Below are 12,680 nucleotides of genomic sequence, written 5' to 3'. Positions count from 1 at the left end.
TCGCGACCCACAGCTGCCCGGTTTTGTTTTTTGTGGCAAGAGCAGCTCAGATCCACTCACTTATTGTCAATTCTGCATGTGGTCAGTTTCACCGCCGGTGCTCCCGTGTGCCCTGCCCTGGGGTCACGTAGCTTAAAGCATGGCATTGCCGTGGTAATGGACGTGCTCAGCCCTGGACTCGTGTTTGCTCTTTCAGATCCGAAGGACGTCAGGTGCTCCTCCACCCTGGTGACGGTAAGGACCCTTTCCTTGTCCCCTTCTAGAACAGTGTGCAGTTCGCAAAGTGTTCTGACCACTTCCCCAGCCTGCTCCTGCCCGTGCGGTGTCAGACAGAAACACAGTGTGGACACAAGTCCCACCCTCAAAATACTGCCCGTTCTAGGAATAGATGATATCCTATTCTGAGTTTTGCTGATAACCTTATCAACAAAACCCAGAAGAGATTTGATGCTGTCCAGATTAAGGACTTCATGCTAGGGGAGCCAAAGGCTGGGTCCCGGCCCGGCCTCCCCAGGAGTGGCGCTCCCCGGTGGCCCCAGGGCCTCAGCGCCACATGGGAGCTGGCTGCCATCACTTAAGTTGGCCAGGAAGTCTGCCCAGCACGCCCTCCCTTCTCTTCTGTACCCCTGCCCAGCTCAGCCATCACAGGATAAAGTTCTAATTGTTTCCAGTATTTTAAAGTTTTTGTTATGGAGACTTTAAAACATATAAAAAGGTAAAAATAACAGTATGATGAACCCCAATGTACCCATCACCCAACTTTCCAACAGCTGGCCAATCTGACTCTATCAGCGCCCCTTCTGATACTGTCCCTTCCCACCTCCTGCTGATGTATTTTGCAAGCAAATACCAGTCATCTTAATATTTTGTCTCTGACTACTTCAGTGTTTGTTTCCAAAATGTAGGGAAACTTGTGTGTGAAACGTAACATACCATTATCACACTTAAAAACCAATGGCAAAGGATAGAAAAACAGTAGAGAAAATCAAACCAAAAGTTGGTTCTTTGGAAAGATCAACAGAATTGGTAGTCCTGCACCTGGACTGACCAGGCATAAAGGTAGACTGAAGTTACCAAAGTCAAGACCAGGAAAGGTGGCATTTCTGCCACCTTTACCCAAATAAAATGGATTACCAGGAAATACTATGAACAACTATATGCCAACAAATTACAAAACTTAGAATAAATGGAAAAATTCACGGAAGGACAGAAACTACCAAAACTGACTCGAGAGATAGGAAATCTGAATAGATCTAAAACAAATAAAGAAATTGAATTGTTAATTTTAAAATGTCACTCAAAGAAAAGCCCAGGACCAGATGGCTTGGCTGGTACATTCTGCCAAACGTTGAAAGAAGAGTTAATACTAATTACTCACAAACTCTTCCAAAAAATAAAAGTGGGGGGAAACTTCCTAATTCATCCTGTGAGGTATTATTGATAACAAAGGAAGACAACTTGGGAGAGCTGTACGCCAGTGTCTTCTGTGAGCGTAGATGCAAAACTCAATACCAGCAACCTGAATTAGCCACCTACAAAAGGACTATGTACCATGATCAACTGGGATTTATCCCAGGAACACACAGTTGGCTTAACAGGTAATGGTAATGTAATACACCATGAATGGATAAAGGGCAAAAGGTGCACGATCATCTGGGCTGATGCACAAACCACGCTCCTCCCATAAAGAGGGTGTTTTCTCCTTCAGAAGCAATGAGCTGACAGGAAGGGCCGGTGTCCCTCACTGTAAAGGGGAACACGGGTGTGTGCCTTTTCATTTCAAAACCGTTGAAACAGTCTCAAAGCCATTAAGAAAAGTTAAGTCGCCTTAATGTGTATTTTTACATTTGGTTACACCTCTGTCAGCTCTTTCTTCAAGAGAGGATTTTGTTTTCACATTCTGTTATCTGAGAGTCTGGAGTGTTGAGCTCAACCATTATTCTGTTTAAATCAGTTGTCTTACGTTCTCGTGGTAGCTTTTTTGGGAAGTTAGTGAGTATCCTTGCTACAATAAGTCAGGTTTAATTCTAGCTGCTGAGTCAGTATTGCTCTCATGAAGCTTCTTTTCTCCCAGCACTCGAAAGCCTATGAGAATGGGACAAGCAGACTGAGACTCCAGAAGCAAATCTTGAAGAGCGAAAAGCACAGGCCTCTGGTAAGTCACGCGTAACTTCCACTTCCTAGAACGTCGGAGCCGCAGGAAAAGTCCTTGGAGCCACGTCGGCTCTCCGTTCCTCTGCCTATGTGACATGTGTCACAAACATCCAGATCTTTAAAACACTGGGTCTCATTGTATTCACGTCTCTGAGGGTCCTTCTGATTGGCTGGGCCCACCACGCACGGCAGGAGCATGGAGTGGGTATTTGAAGGTTGAGTGCTACTCCACGGTGCACTGTGCACCCCGGCAGGAGCCTGCAAATGTCTCTGGGATGGCCGTTCCTAAAGGGTAGCTGCAGACAGCATCAGGTAGCGGGTGAGCTTAGCATTTTTATATAGAGCGGTCGTTATTACATCCCTGCCCATGTGCGTCTGCCTGTATTTTGCAGGGGGGTGGGAGGGGTGTTTTAGTAGGGGGAGCCCTTTTCTCTTTGAAAGTGTAAGCCATGAGTGGAGTACCCTGACCACAGAATCCCCCAGACCCACAGGAGCTGCACAGATCCCATATGGGACTCTGAGGACACAGACTGGAAATGGCTTATTTGGAGGCACACGTGCCTCTTGGCCTCCAGCCTCGCGTCCTGTCCCCCAGTGTCGTCTTGTTTACTACGTAAGGAGGAGGCAGCAGCGGCCCCCCCTGTTGGTTTTGGAAAACCGGCTTCTTGGCCTCACACTTTCTTTCTCATCTCCAGGAGCAAACGCCTGGGACTCCGTGGCTGCAAGCTCTGTTTGAGATGAGCAGGTGTGAGCATAGGGCCTGTTCTCAGCAAAAACAGCCTTCTGTCTGTCTAGGGGGCTCTTTGGGGCTTAGGTAAGGAGCAAAGGTCTGTGTCTGTGGCTTTAAACCAGCCCAGCAACTGGACCACGGAGCACTTTACAAATCCTGGAAGGGCCGTGGGTGGCTCTTGGGCATCTGGGTCTACCTGAGGCCGGGCGGTCTTCCGTGTGGACCTGCAGCCACTTCTCTCTGGGTCAGAGGGTACGCCTCTCCTGGCTAAGCAGACTCCACATGACGTTACTGCACCTGGCTGCGTCTCGCCCACTGCTTAGCCTGTTTGCCCCGTAACAGGCTGTGAAGTCCCGTAGCCCTCAGCTTGCTATGAGTGGAACTTGCCTGGGGCTGCCCCAGAGGCTGCTTCAGCAGGGCTGGGGGGGCTTCAGGACTCCTCAAAGCCCCCCAGGAGATTCCAGTGTTTAGCCACGGTAGAGCATGACTGACCTAGTTTCCTAAACTGGACGATCAGCACAATTTATGAGAGAAAAGTTGATTCCCAAACTCAAATCACCCTTCTTTGCTTCCACGTGCCGAGAATGAATTCTCATCGGGAGGATGTGAGGCATTTGCACTCGGGCCCATCACCTTCACTCCCGAGCACCTGACTGTGGCTGCCTGTGAATATGTCATCAGACGCCCACTCTCCACGCCGGAGTCCTGGCTGTGAGCCAGGCTTCCTGGGGGACATGGCTGCTGGGCTGCCCCCAAGGCCACACACTGGGGTGCCCAGCACCCACACTGGACTGCACACAGTACAGTCTGCCACCCGGTTTCCAAATTTCTGTTTCCCACTGGAATAGAATTCTAAATATCAAGAGGCAGGGGAATGTGAAATACATTACCTTTTTTTTTTTTTTTTTTTTTTTGAGATAGAGTCATGCTTCGTTGCCCAGGCTGGAATGCAGTGGCATGATCTCAGCTCACTGCAACCTCCACCTCCCAGGTTCAAGCACTTCTCCTGTCTCAGTCTCCCAAGTAGCTGGAACTACAGGCACCTGCTACCACACCTGGCTAATTTTTGTATTAGTAGAGATGGGGTGTCACCTTGTTGGTCAGGCTGGTCTCAAACTCCTGACCTCAGGTGATCCACTGCCTCAGCCTCCCAAGGTGCTAGGATTACAGGCGTGAGCCACCGAGCCCAGCCTCTTTTTCTTTTTTTTTTAAATTGAACTACATTTTTAGTCCAACTTATAACACAGGCGTCCCCAAACTACGGCCCGCGAGCCACATGCGGCCCCCTGAGGCCATTTTTCCGGCCCCCCGCCGCACTTCAGGAAGGGGCACCTCTTTCATTGGTGGTCAGTGAGAGGAGCACAGTATGTGGCGGCCCTCCAACGGTCTGAGGGACACTGAACTGGCCCCCTGTGTAAAAAGTTTGGGGACGTCTGTTGTAACAGGTTATAGTGAGATAAATACAACAAAGCCTGTTTGATTTTTGTGGAAGGTCTGAGGGATACATAGAAGTATTTCTTTGTAAGACCTTGAACTTCATAGTTTATTCATGAAGAACATTTTTATTTTATTTTAATTCTTTTTCGAGATAGGATCTTGCCCAATCGCCCAGGCTGAAATACAGCAGCACAATCATGGTTCACTGCAGCCTCAACCTCCTGGGTTCAAGTGATCCTCCTGCCTCAGCCTCCAGAGCAGCTGGGACTACAAGCGCATACCACCACATTCAACTAATTTTTTTTCCCCAGAGATGCAGTCTCACTGTATGGCCCAGGCTAGGATTATTTTCATGGTATCCTTGCTCTGACTTGGAAACTCCCCTCTAGGTTCAGGATCACTCTTCTTTGCTTTAATAAGTATGCGTTTTGTCCTTTAGGAATGTCTAGAATATCAGAATTCATAAATATCAGAATAGTTGTATTTTGAAATAATGTTGGTGTAATTTAAAATAAATTTTAAAATAATGTTTTATATGGCCATTGTGAACTCCTAGAAAATACAAGATCATGTAAAGAATTCGTTGTTAGCATTTTCATAAAAATTACACATAATTCTACCACTCAGTGACAACCATTGTTGGCTTAGATTTTAGCTTCTTTCTTTCTAGAGATAGATCCTGCAGTTGCCTAGTTATAGATGTAGATATTTAAACCTTGTTTGAGATTATAATGGCGTGCAGTTTTGAATGATGTGTTATTTAATGCGTCATAAGCATTTTCATATGTCGTTAAAATCTCCCAAACTTTTTTTGTAACAAGATATGTCATTCACATGGATGTATGTTAATTTTCTGATTTTTCTCAATGATGATGTGACATCTGTTTTACTTTATAAGTATTTTTTTCACTTTTTGAATTATTTTTTGCAAGTAAAAGTCCTAGAATTTCTGGATCAGAAGATCTGTGTACCCAGCCGTTCATGAAAATGCATGAATGTTAATCATTCTAACGCAGTGGCCAGGTGGGAACATCACCCAGACGTCTTCAAAGCAGTGGGAGAGAGAGCCGCCGGGCACCATCACCGTTGGGAAGCCTGGCCCCACTTCACCCAGACTGCCCAGCCGGTAACACCTTTCCTTTTGTTCCCAATGGATTTGCCTCCAGGACCCAGAGATGCAGTGCCTGCTGCTGTCAGACGGGAAGGGCGCTGTCCATGCGAACCACATGGTCATTCTCCCCGGGGACAGCGGGAGTGGCACCGCCGCCATCAGCTTCACAGGGGCCCTGAAAATCCCAGTAAGTAAACGTGCAGGAAGCGTTTCAGAGGGGCTGCTGTGCCGACTGCAAGAAGTCTGGGCGGTTGATGATTAACTTAAAACAGAAATCTCTGGTTGTAGAACCCGGAGATTAGAATCCGTAGCGGAAGCCAGACGCTGCACACTGGTCGCTTCAGGAATGAATATGTCTGCAGTGATGTTTGGTTTGCCTCATACCATGTTTAAATTTTTTTGAAATTCATTTTCTCCATTTAAAAATTCAGAAAGCTCATAGACAAATGGGGCTCCCTGCCCTCACTTGAAAAACAGAAAGCCTGGCACCCTGGGCCTGCCCCCCATGTGACAGAGGTTGGGGACCTGGGGCCCTGACCACTGTGCCACCTGGCCCTTGTGGCCTGGCCCCTCCCCGGTGCACTGGCCCTCCTGCAGGCCTTGAGCGTGAGCCCAGGGTGGGGGGGCGTTGTCACTGAATGCCATACTATGGCCTTCACCAGCCCGACTCAATTCTCTTTCCCTTTAAACTGTCTTCAGCCTGGGCACGGTAGCTCACGCCTGTGATCCCAGCCCTTTAGGAGGCTGAGACAGGCAGATCACCTGAGGCCAAGAGTTCAAAAGCAACCTGGCCAACATGGAGAAACCCTGTCTCTACTAAATATACAAAAATTAGCCAGGCACGGTGGTGCACACCTGTAATCCCAGCTACTCGAGAGGCTAAAGCAGAAGAATCACGAACCAGGGAGGCAGAGGTTGCGATGAACCAGGCTCGTGCCACTACACTCCAGCCTGGGAGACAGAGTAACACTCCAACTCAAAAAAAGTGCCTTCAGTGCCGCAGCCCGTGGTCCGATTGCCCATGTGTGTGAGCAGAGGTTGCCAGGAGTTGCGGGGGGGATACAGAGACTGAGGGAAGAACGAGCAGACAGGCAGGAGAAGCCTTCGGGTCTTCAGAATCGGACCGCTTTGGCTGCTGGTCCTGGGTGGTATTGCTGGCCTGGCCTTCAGACTGGAAGGGTGCCACAGTGCCCCTCGGAGGTGATCAGTATCGGGAAAAGGTGACTTGGAGCAGATGCGCAGGAGGGGTGCTGTGGAGAGATTTCTTGCCACTTTCACTTTTCCTTTTATTGCATTCATTGACTCCCTCAGCAGAGATTCTAAGGAGCCATGCACAGGGTGTGGAGGAGCTGTGTTCTTCCATGGGAACAGAGAGCTGAGAGCAGGGGCCTGTGCGCGGGAGATCAGACCCTGCTGTGTGGGCCGGGTAGGCTCTCGGGTGGGCTGTCCAGGGCGGACTGTCCACGCTGTGCCCTCCGGCACTCACAGCCAGAGCACCAGGTAGCAGACACAGCTCTCACTTGCTGACGTGACCTAGAGAAAGGCAGAGGTCAGGGGCCCAGGCCCGAGGCCCTTCAGCAGCTCAGGGCTGGAAGCGGTGCAACCCCGATCTCAAAATCACATCGCAGAAATTAAAGGCTGGGGAGAGCCTTGGCTTCAGAACAGAAATTGTCCCAATGCCCAGGAGGAGCTGGGTCTGCAGAGGCAGGGCCTGGAGCTGGTGTTCAGCTGAAGGGGAACGCCCAACCCAGGCCTGGGCACCAGCTCCCAGGAAAAGGGCTATGCATGCCGGCCTGTGGGAGCTGCTGGGTTCAAGTAAAAAGATTTGTTCTTAATTGTGTTCTTCACAACAACTAGTACCCTTTTCTGCTGTACCTTCCTCTGTAGCTCCCCCCAAATACTTGTGCTGAAAGCAGGGTGCACACTTGTTATAGAAATACAGGTTTTTATGCAGTGGAGTTGTAGACAGTGTGAGCTTCAGAGGCCTGGGCACGTGTGGCATACCCTGGGCCTCCATGTCCTCGTCTGTCACGCGGCTCCATCTCTGGTGTGATACGGTACGTTCTTCTGCGGATGAAGTGAGGTCAATTAATGACTACTAAGCACAATGCCAGGCCCGTGAAAGGCATACGGTAAATCACACGGACATAGCCTCATCAATTGTGAAGACATCAGCTCTTTCGTTTTGGAATGCCTTGGCAAAGTGGAGTGCTGGGTTCTTCCAGCCGCCGTTTTGATTGATTTTCACGTGCACAGGCAGCTGGGGAGTGGAGTGGGGGCTCAGCACCGCAGTGTTACTGGATTTCTCACTCCGGACTTTGAGCGGCATCTGGAATTATCATCTCACAAGTGCCACCTCTTTCTAAAAGTTGACATGAAAGAAGACACAGGCGTTTTACAGAACGCACTGCCCGATGTCATCACTCGCACACCCTCTTCTCGTTCCCTGGCTTTCCCGGATGCGGACTGGTGAATCGTATGCACGGGCGGTAGCCTGCGTGCCTGACAGCATGGTCAGAATTGTTTGATCTGTATGTTTCCCGGTGGCTTTCTCATTTACAATACTTTCAGCTCCAAGGAAGAAGAAACAGCCATTAAATGCTCAGTCTGCTGCGCCTGGGTATACGAGGACTCCTTTAATAGGCAAGTTTTCCAGGCGACGTAGTATGAAAATCAAACCCTGCATGTTTTTATTGACTCAACTCTGTTGTAAAGACACTGGGTTTCGATCCTAAAAGGTAGTCTCCATTTCGAAATTCAGAAGTGTCATAGATAAATAGGGCTTCCTGTCTTCACTTGAAAGCAGAAAATCTGACCACACTGGGCCTGCCCGCGATGCCACAGCGGTAGAGGAGCTGCTGCTACTGCCACACCCCCCTGGTGCCTGGGCTGGGGTGACTGCTTCACTGTTCTGCGTCCTCACTACACCACACAGCGGTGCAGCACCCTCCCCTGTATGTGTCTGGAGGTGCTGAAGCCAGACCACAGACAGGCTGTCTTCATGGGAGCGAAGTCATGTGTAACTCTGTTGCATATTTACACGCACCTGCCGACGGCACATCTGGAGGAGACGCCCGACCGCTCTCTCTTTCAGGGCGTGATCGAGTTCTCGCTGTGCCTGCTGTTCGCCAAGTTGGTCAGCTATACCTTCCTCTTCTGGCTGCCACTGTACATCACGAATGTGGGTGAGTATCCGTTGCTAGAACACGTAAAGTTCTGCACAGCGACTGGGGCCGAACTGTCTTCTGTCTGCTGCTTTCTGGCGTCTTGGAAACACAAGACCACGAGTGCTGCTTTGAGAGGTGCACTTTTCACACTTCTGAACCAAACAGTATAATGAAACGTAGGCAAAGAGAATTCAGACGTGCAAGTTGTACTGCCATAATGGTAGCCTTTATGGGGCTTAAAGGTTGATACGTTATATCCCAGCTATGGCCACCAGTTCCATGGGGTACTTCCTGTTCCGAGGCAGCCTGCATTTAAATGTGGGCTACTTTGAACTTTGGCTCAGAGCAGCCAGTGAGCAGAATCAAGGCCTCTGGGGACCTGAGATAAGAATCACTGATCATCTCACCTGGAAAAGGCTTCTGGGAAATAGGGAGGGTCTAACCTTAGGGAGGGTCTAACCTTAGGGAGGGTCTAACCTTAGGGAGGGTCTAACCTTAGGGAGGGTCTAATCTTAGGGAGGGTCTAACCTTAAGGAGGGTCTAACCTTAGGGAGGTCTAATCTTAGGAGGGGTCTAATCTTAGGGAGCGCTGACACTTTGCTTTATGTGGTGTTGCTTTATCCCACTGTGGCTGCAGCTGTAGATTATGAGAAAACATGCTGGTGAAATAGTAACATGCCCCCCATGTCATGTGTGACCACAGGACAGACAGGAGGGGACAAACAGTGCTTACGGGAAGGGGCTGGTGAGTGGGGTCACTGGAACCCTAGCTGAGAGGAAGTGGGGATGGTCCAGGAGCACGTGAAGGACTGTTAGCCCAGGGAGCCAGGGAGAGCGAGAGGAAGGAGAAGACACCAGGCCATCAGGGAGGGGCAGGCTGTGGCAGAGTCTCAAAGAGGGGGTCTTTGAGAGTGGGGGAGGCTGAGGGGCACAGACCACCTATTCTGGGAATGCAGCTCTCATCAGAGGAGATTTCTGGGATCATGAGGCTGGAGGCTGAATACCCGGAAGGAAGTTGAGGAGGCGGTGAGGGGACCGTCCCCCAGCCTAGCAGGGGTAGGGCCTGCCCAAGGGCAGTGAGTGGGGGGGCAGCCAGGCGTGCGCTCAGATCCTGAGCTTCCTTCCCTGGCTCGTGACCCCCGCCTTACTTTGGCCGGTGAGCTACACTCAGCCTTCTTCCTTTCTCCCCTGTGATTGCAAAAGGGGTAACGTTTTCAAGACTTGAGTCTTGAATTGCTGGACTTTCAGTCTGTTTGGAAAAAGCAAAGTTTCCTGTCCATGTCATTGAGGATTCAGAAAAGCTGGGTTTGACCAGCAGCCCGAGATGCTGCCTGGTCTTCTTTCTCACGCCACGGCCAGCTCGGTCCACCTTACAGCCCAGAACTTGTACAAAATCTAGTGGAGGGCGCCCTGAGCTGCTGCTGGGAGACCTCTGTGTCTTCATCTGCAGGACAAGAGGGCTCGGCCCCCTGCAGCTCTAAAGCCACGTGTGACAGGACGCTGGAGCATCTAGGCGCCTTCCACACCCCCACTTAGGTCATGTGTTGATCTAACTTCGTGGTAGAGGGGCCCCTGGGGGGGCCTCTGAACCAATGGTGGGCTAATTCAGTTGAGCAGGGGAAACCCTCGGTGTTGGGTTAAAAGTGTTTTCATCCTTTCCGTGTTACTAGTTTTCTAAATCCGAGTTAACTACTAATTGCTCCTTGGTATAAATCAAGCGTGTGGAACCAGAGTCCCCGGCGTGGGTCCTGTTCTGCGTGGTGTGTCACTGTGATGCGTGGAGGAGGTCTTCATCGTTTCACACTCCGTTGTCATTTTCATAGATCACCTTGATGCCAAAAAAGCGGGGGAGCTCTCCACCCTGTTCGACGTGGGCGGGATCTTTGGTGAGTTTGTTAAGACTTGCTCTGCTGCTACAAGAACTTCACCAGGTGCATGATCTCTGAGTTGATTCACTGCTCAGAAGGAATGGGGTTCCCCCAGGTCTCGTATCCCCTGAGCAGACCCAGCCCCAGAGGGTCAAGCCGTCACCTGTGGCTAGGGTGCTCTTATAGTCTCCCCTCCCTCCTCGGGGTCTTGGCTCTGCCCTTGAACAGCCTCCCTCAGAAACAACAGCCAGCCAGGCTCCGGGCTGATGCCTGTAATCCCAGCCCTGTGGGAGGCCGACGGGGGAGGATCGCTTGAGCTCTTGTTATGAAAACCAGCCTGGGCAACATAACAAGACCCCTCTCTACAAAAGAAAAACAACAACAAAACCATAGCTGGGCATGGTGGCTCGAGCTTGTGATTCCAGCTGCTCGAGAGGCTGGGATGGGAGGACAGCTTGAGCTGGGAAGGTTGAGGCTGCAGTGAGCCACGATTGTGGCACTGCACTCCAGCCTGGGTGACAGAGTGAGACCCCATCTCAAAACTAAAACAGAAAAAGCAGCAGCATGCCTCCCAGGCGGGTGACAGACTCTCCACCTTAGTGCCTGGATAGGTAAAGGGCCTTCAGGGCTGGCCTCAAACCTGAACCCGAGATGCTTCCAAGCCTCTCACATCTGACGGCAGCCAGCTGAGGCCTGTGGGGAGGTCAGGCCCGTGAGAAGGCTGCCTGCCCTGATGCCTGGAGAGAGGGGCCTGGGAAGGGCGGAGACCGCTCTGCAGTTGCCCGCAGCTCCACTTCCTCGCCGTGGGCTCACGCCCAGTGACGCCGGTGCCTCAAGCCTGCCTCTCCGTTGCAGGTGGCATCCTGGCAGGTGTGATCTCAGACCGGCTGGAGAAGAGGGCCTCCACCTGTGGCCTGATGCTGCTGCTCGCCGCGCCCACGGTCAGCCCTGCGGCCTTCTCTGGGCCCCGAGGCCTGCAGACAGTCCCCCATGCTCCTCCCCCCAGCCAGCGTCCCTCCCATCTGCCCGGGCTCCACTTTCCTGACAGGCGCAGCTTCATTCCCGCTCACGCCCCCCGTCCCCCAGCCCCTCCCCGGGCACCCTCCCCAACACGCGCAGCTGCTACTGACTCCGCCTGGGCGGTGCGCAGGCTGCTCCTCTCACTCGGGTGCCCCTTGCCCCAGACGAGCTCCTGCCCCACCTCTTAGGCATCGTTGACCCCTCCTGTCATGACGCGTGGTGCCTAGTACTTTCCAAGCATTTCGTAGCTCCCGGCCTTGGGCGCTGACAGCCCCTCTGTGCCCCAGTTCCCTCATCTGGAAACCGGGTGTCAGTAGCACCACCGTGCAGTGGGTTAGAAACAGTGCCTCTCGTTACTGTTTTTATCATCGTAACGTTAGAGGTGACAGGCTTGCCAGTGCACCCCGTACCTCTGTGCATGTCCACCTCTCCACTAGGCCTCTCCACTAGCCCCAGAACAAGGCCTGGTTTTCAGCCATCTTGGGGTCCCGGACACAGCCCATCACAGACCCTGAAAGAATGCCGAGTGAAGAAGCTCCTGAGTGGGCCCCTTGCTGCCATCAGGGTGGGCAGCCTGAGGACTCAGCAGTCAGACTCCCAAATGAGGAGCTCAGGAAGGCCGCCCGCACCCTGACCCTCGGCTGGGGTTGTGGAGGGAGCACCCTGCAGGATTTCCCCAGCTCGCCTGGAGTGCTTGGTCCAAAGCGCTCCTGGCGGAGACGAGGCTCAGTGCCTGAGACGGGAGGGAGTGTGGCCTTCACTCTTTTTTTAGGGGTTTCCACTCTTGGGTTGGCTGCCTGAGACTCACCCCCCAGGCTTTGAGAAGTAGATTTCCGGGGATCCAGCCGTGGCTCTGACCTGTGTCTCAATGTCCACAGCTCTACATATTCTCCACCGTCAGCAGGATGGGGCTCGAGGCCACCGTCGGTGAGTATGGAGGGCTTCCTGCTTTTCTTTCACACACGTTTTTGTTCACACATCTGGCAAGATGAAATATAAAAGTCAACAAGTGCGTTGAGCTGGTTTAACTGGAGCACATGGTGCGGCTAAAATTGTCCGGTGTCCTTCTTTGAGTGAGGCCATCTGGAGAGGCCGGGGTCTCTTCTCCCCAGTGCGAGGCTTGCCAGTCTATGGGTTTGAGTGTGAGCCTCATCTGGGACAGTGGCCCTGAGTGCTCAGGGAGAAGCCAGTTG

At 51.9% G+C, this 12,680-nt stretch overlaps 1 protein-coding gene across 16 annotated transcripts in view; it reads left to right on the top strand.

The window, feature by feature from the left end:
• SLC37A1 (solute carrier family 37 member 1) overlaps nucleotides 1–12,680 on the top strand; it is a 61,903-nt gene that overhangs the window by 33,242 nt on the left and 15,981 nt on the right. For all 16 annotated transcript variants that reach the window (XR_012514818.1, XM_074389212.1, XM_074389214.1 and 13 more), the window contains 7 exons: nucleotides 197–234; nucleotides 2,075–2,155; nucleotides 5,488–5,619; nucleotides 8,527–8,617; nucleotides 10,423–10,485; nucleotides 11,323–11,408; nucleotides 12,366–12,414. Coding sequence is in view for 15 of the 16 variants with exons in the window: in XM_074389212.1 (XP_074245313.1) it covers nucleotides 197–234; nucleotides 2,075–2,155; nucleotides 5,488–5,619; nucleotides 8,527–8,617; nucleotides 10,423–10,485; nucleotides 11,323–11,408; nucleotides 12,366–12,414 (540 nt within the window). In the remaining variant the exon portion in view is untranslated. The remainder of the gene's footprint in view (nucleotides 1–196; nucleotides 235–2,074; nucleotides 2,156–5,487; nucleotides 5,620–8,526; nucleotides 8,618–10,422; nucleotides 10,486–11,322; nucleotides 11,409–12,365; nucleotides 12,415–12,680) is intronic.

This window comes from Saimiri boliviensis, chromosome 18 (assembly GCF_048565385.1).
Source record: "Saimiri boliviensis isolate mSaiBol1 chromosome 18, mSaiBol1.pri, whole genome shotgun sequence".
In the NCBI taxonomy this organism is placed as follows: Eukaryota; Metazoa; Chordata; class Mammalia; order Primates; family Cebidae; genus Saimiri; species Saimiri boliviensis.
Note: the sequence above shows the minus strand (reverse complement) of the source record. Positions and strands in the feature narration are given on the sequence as shown.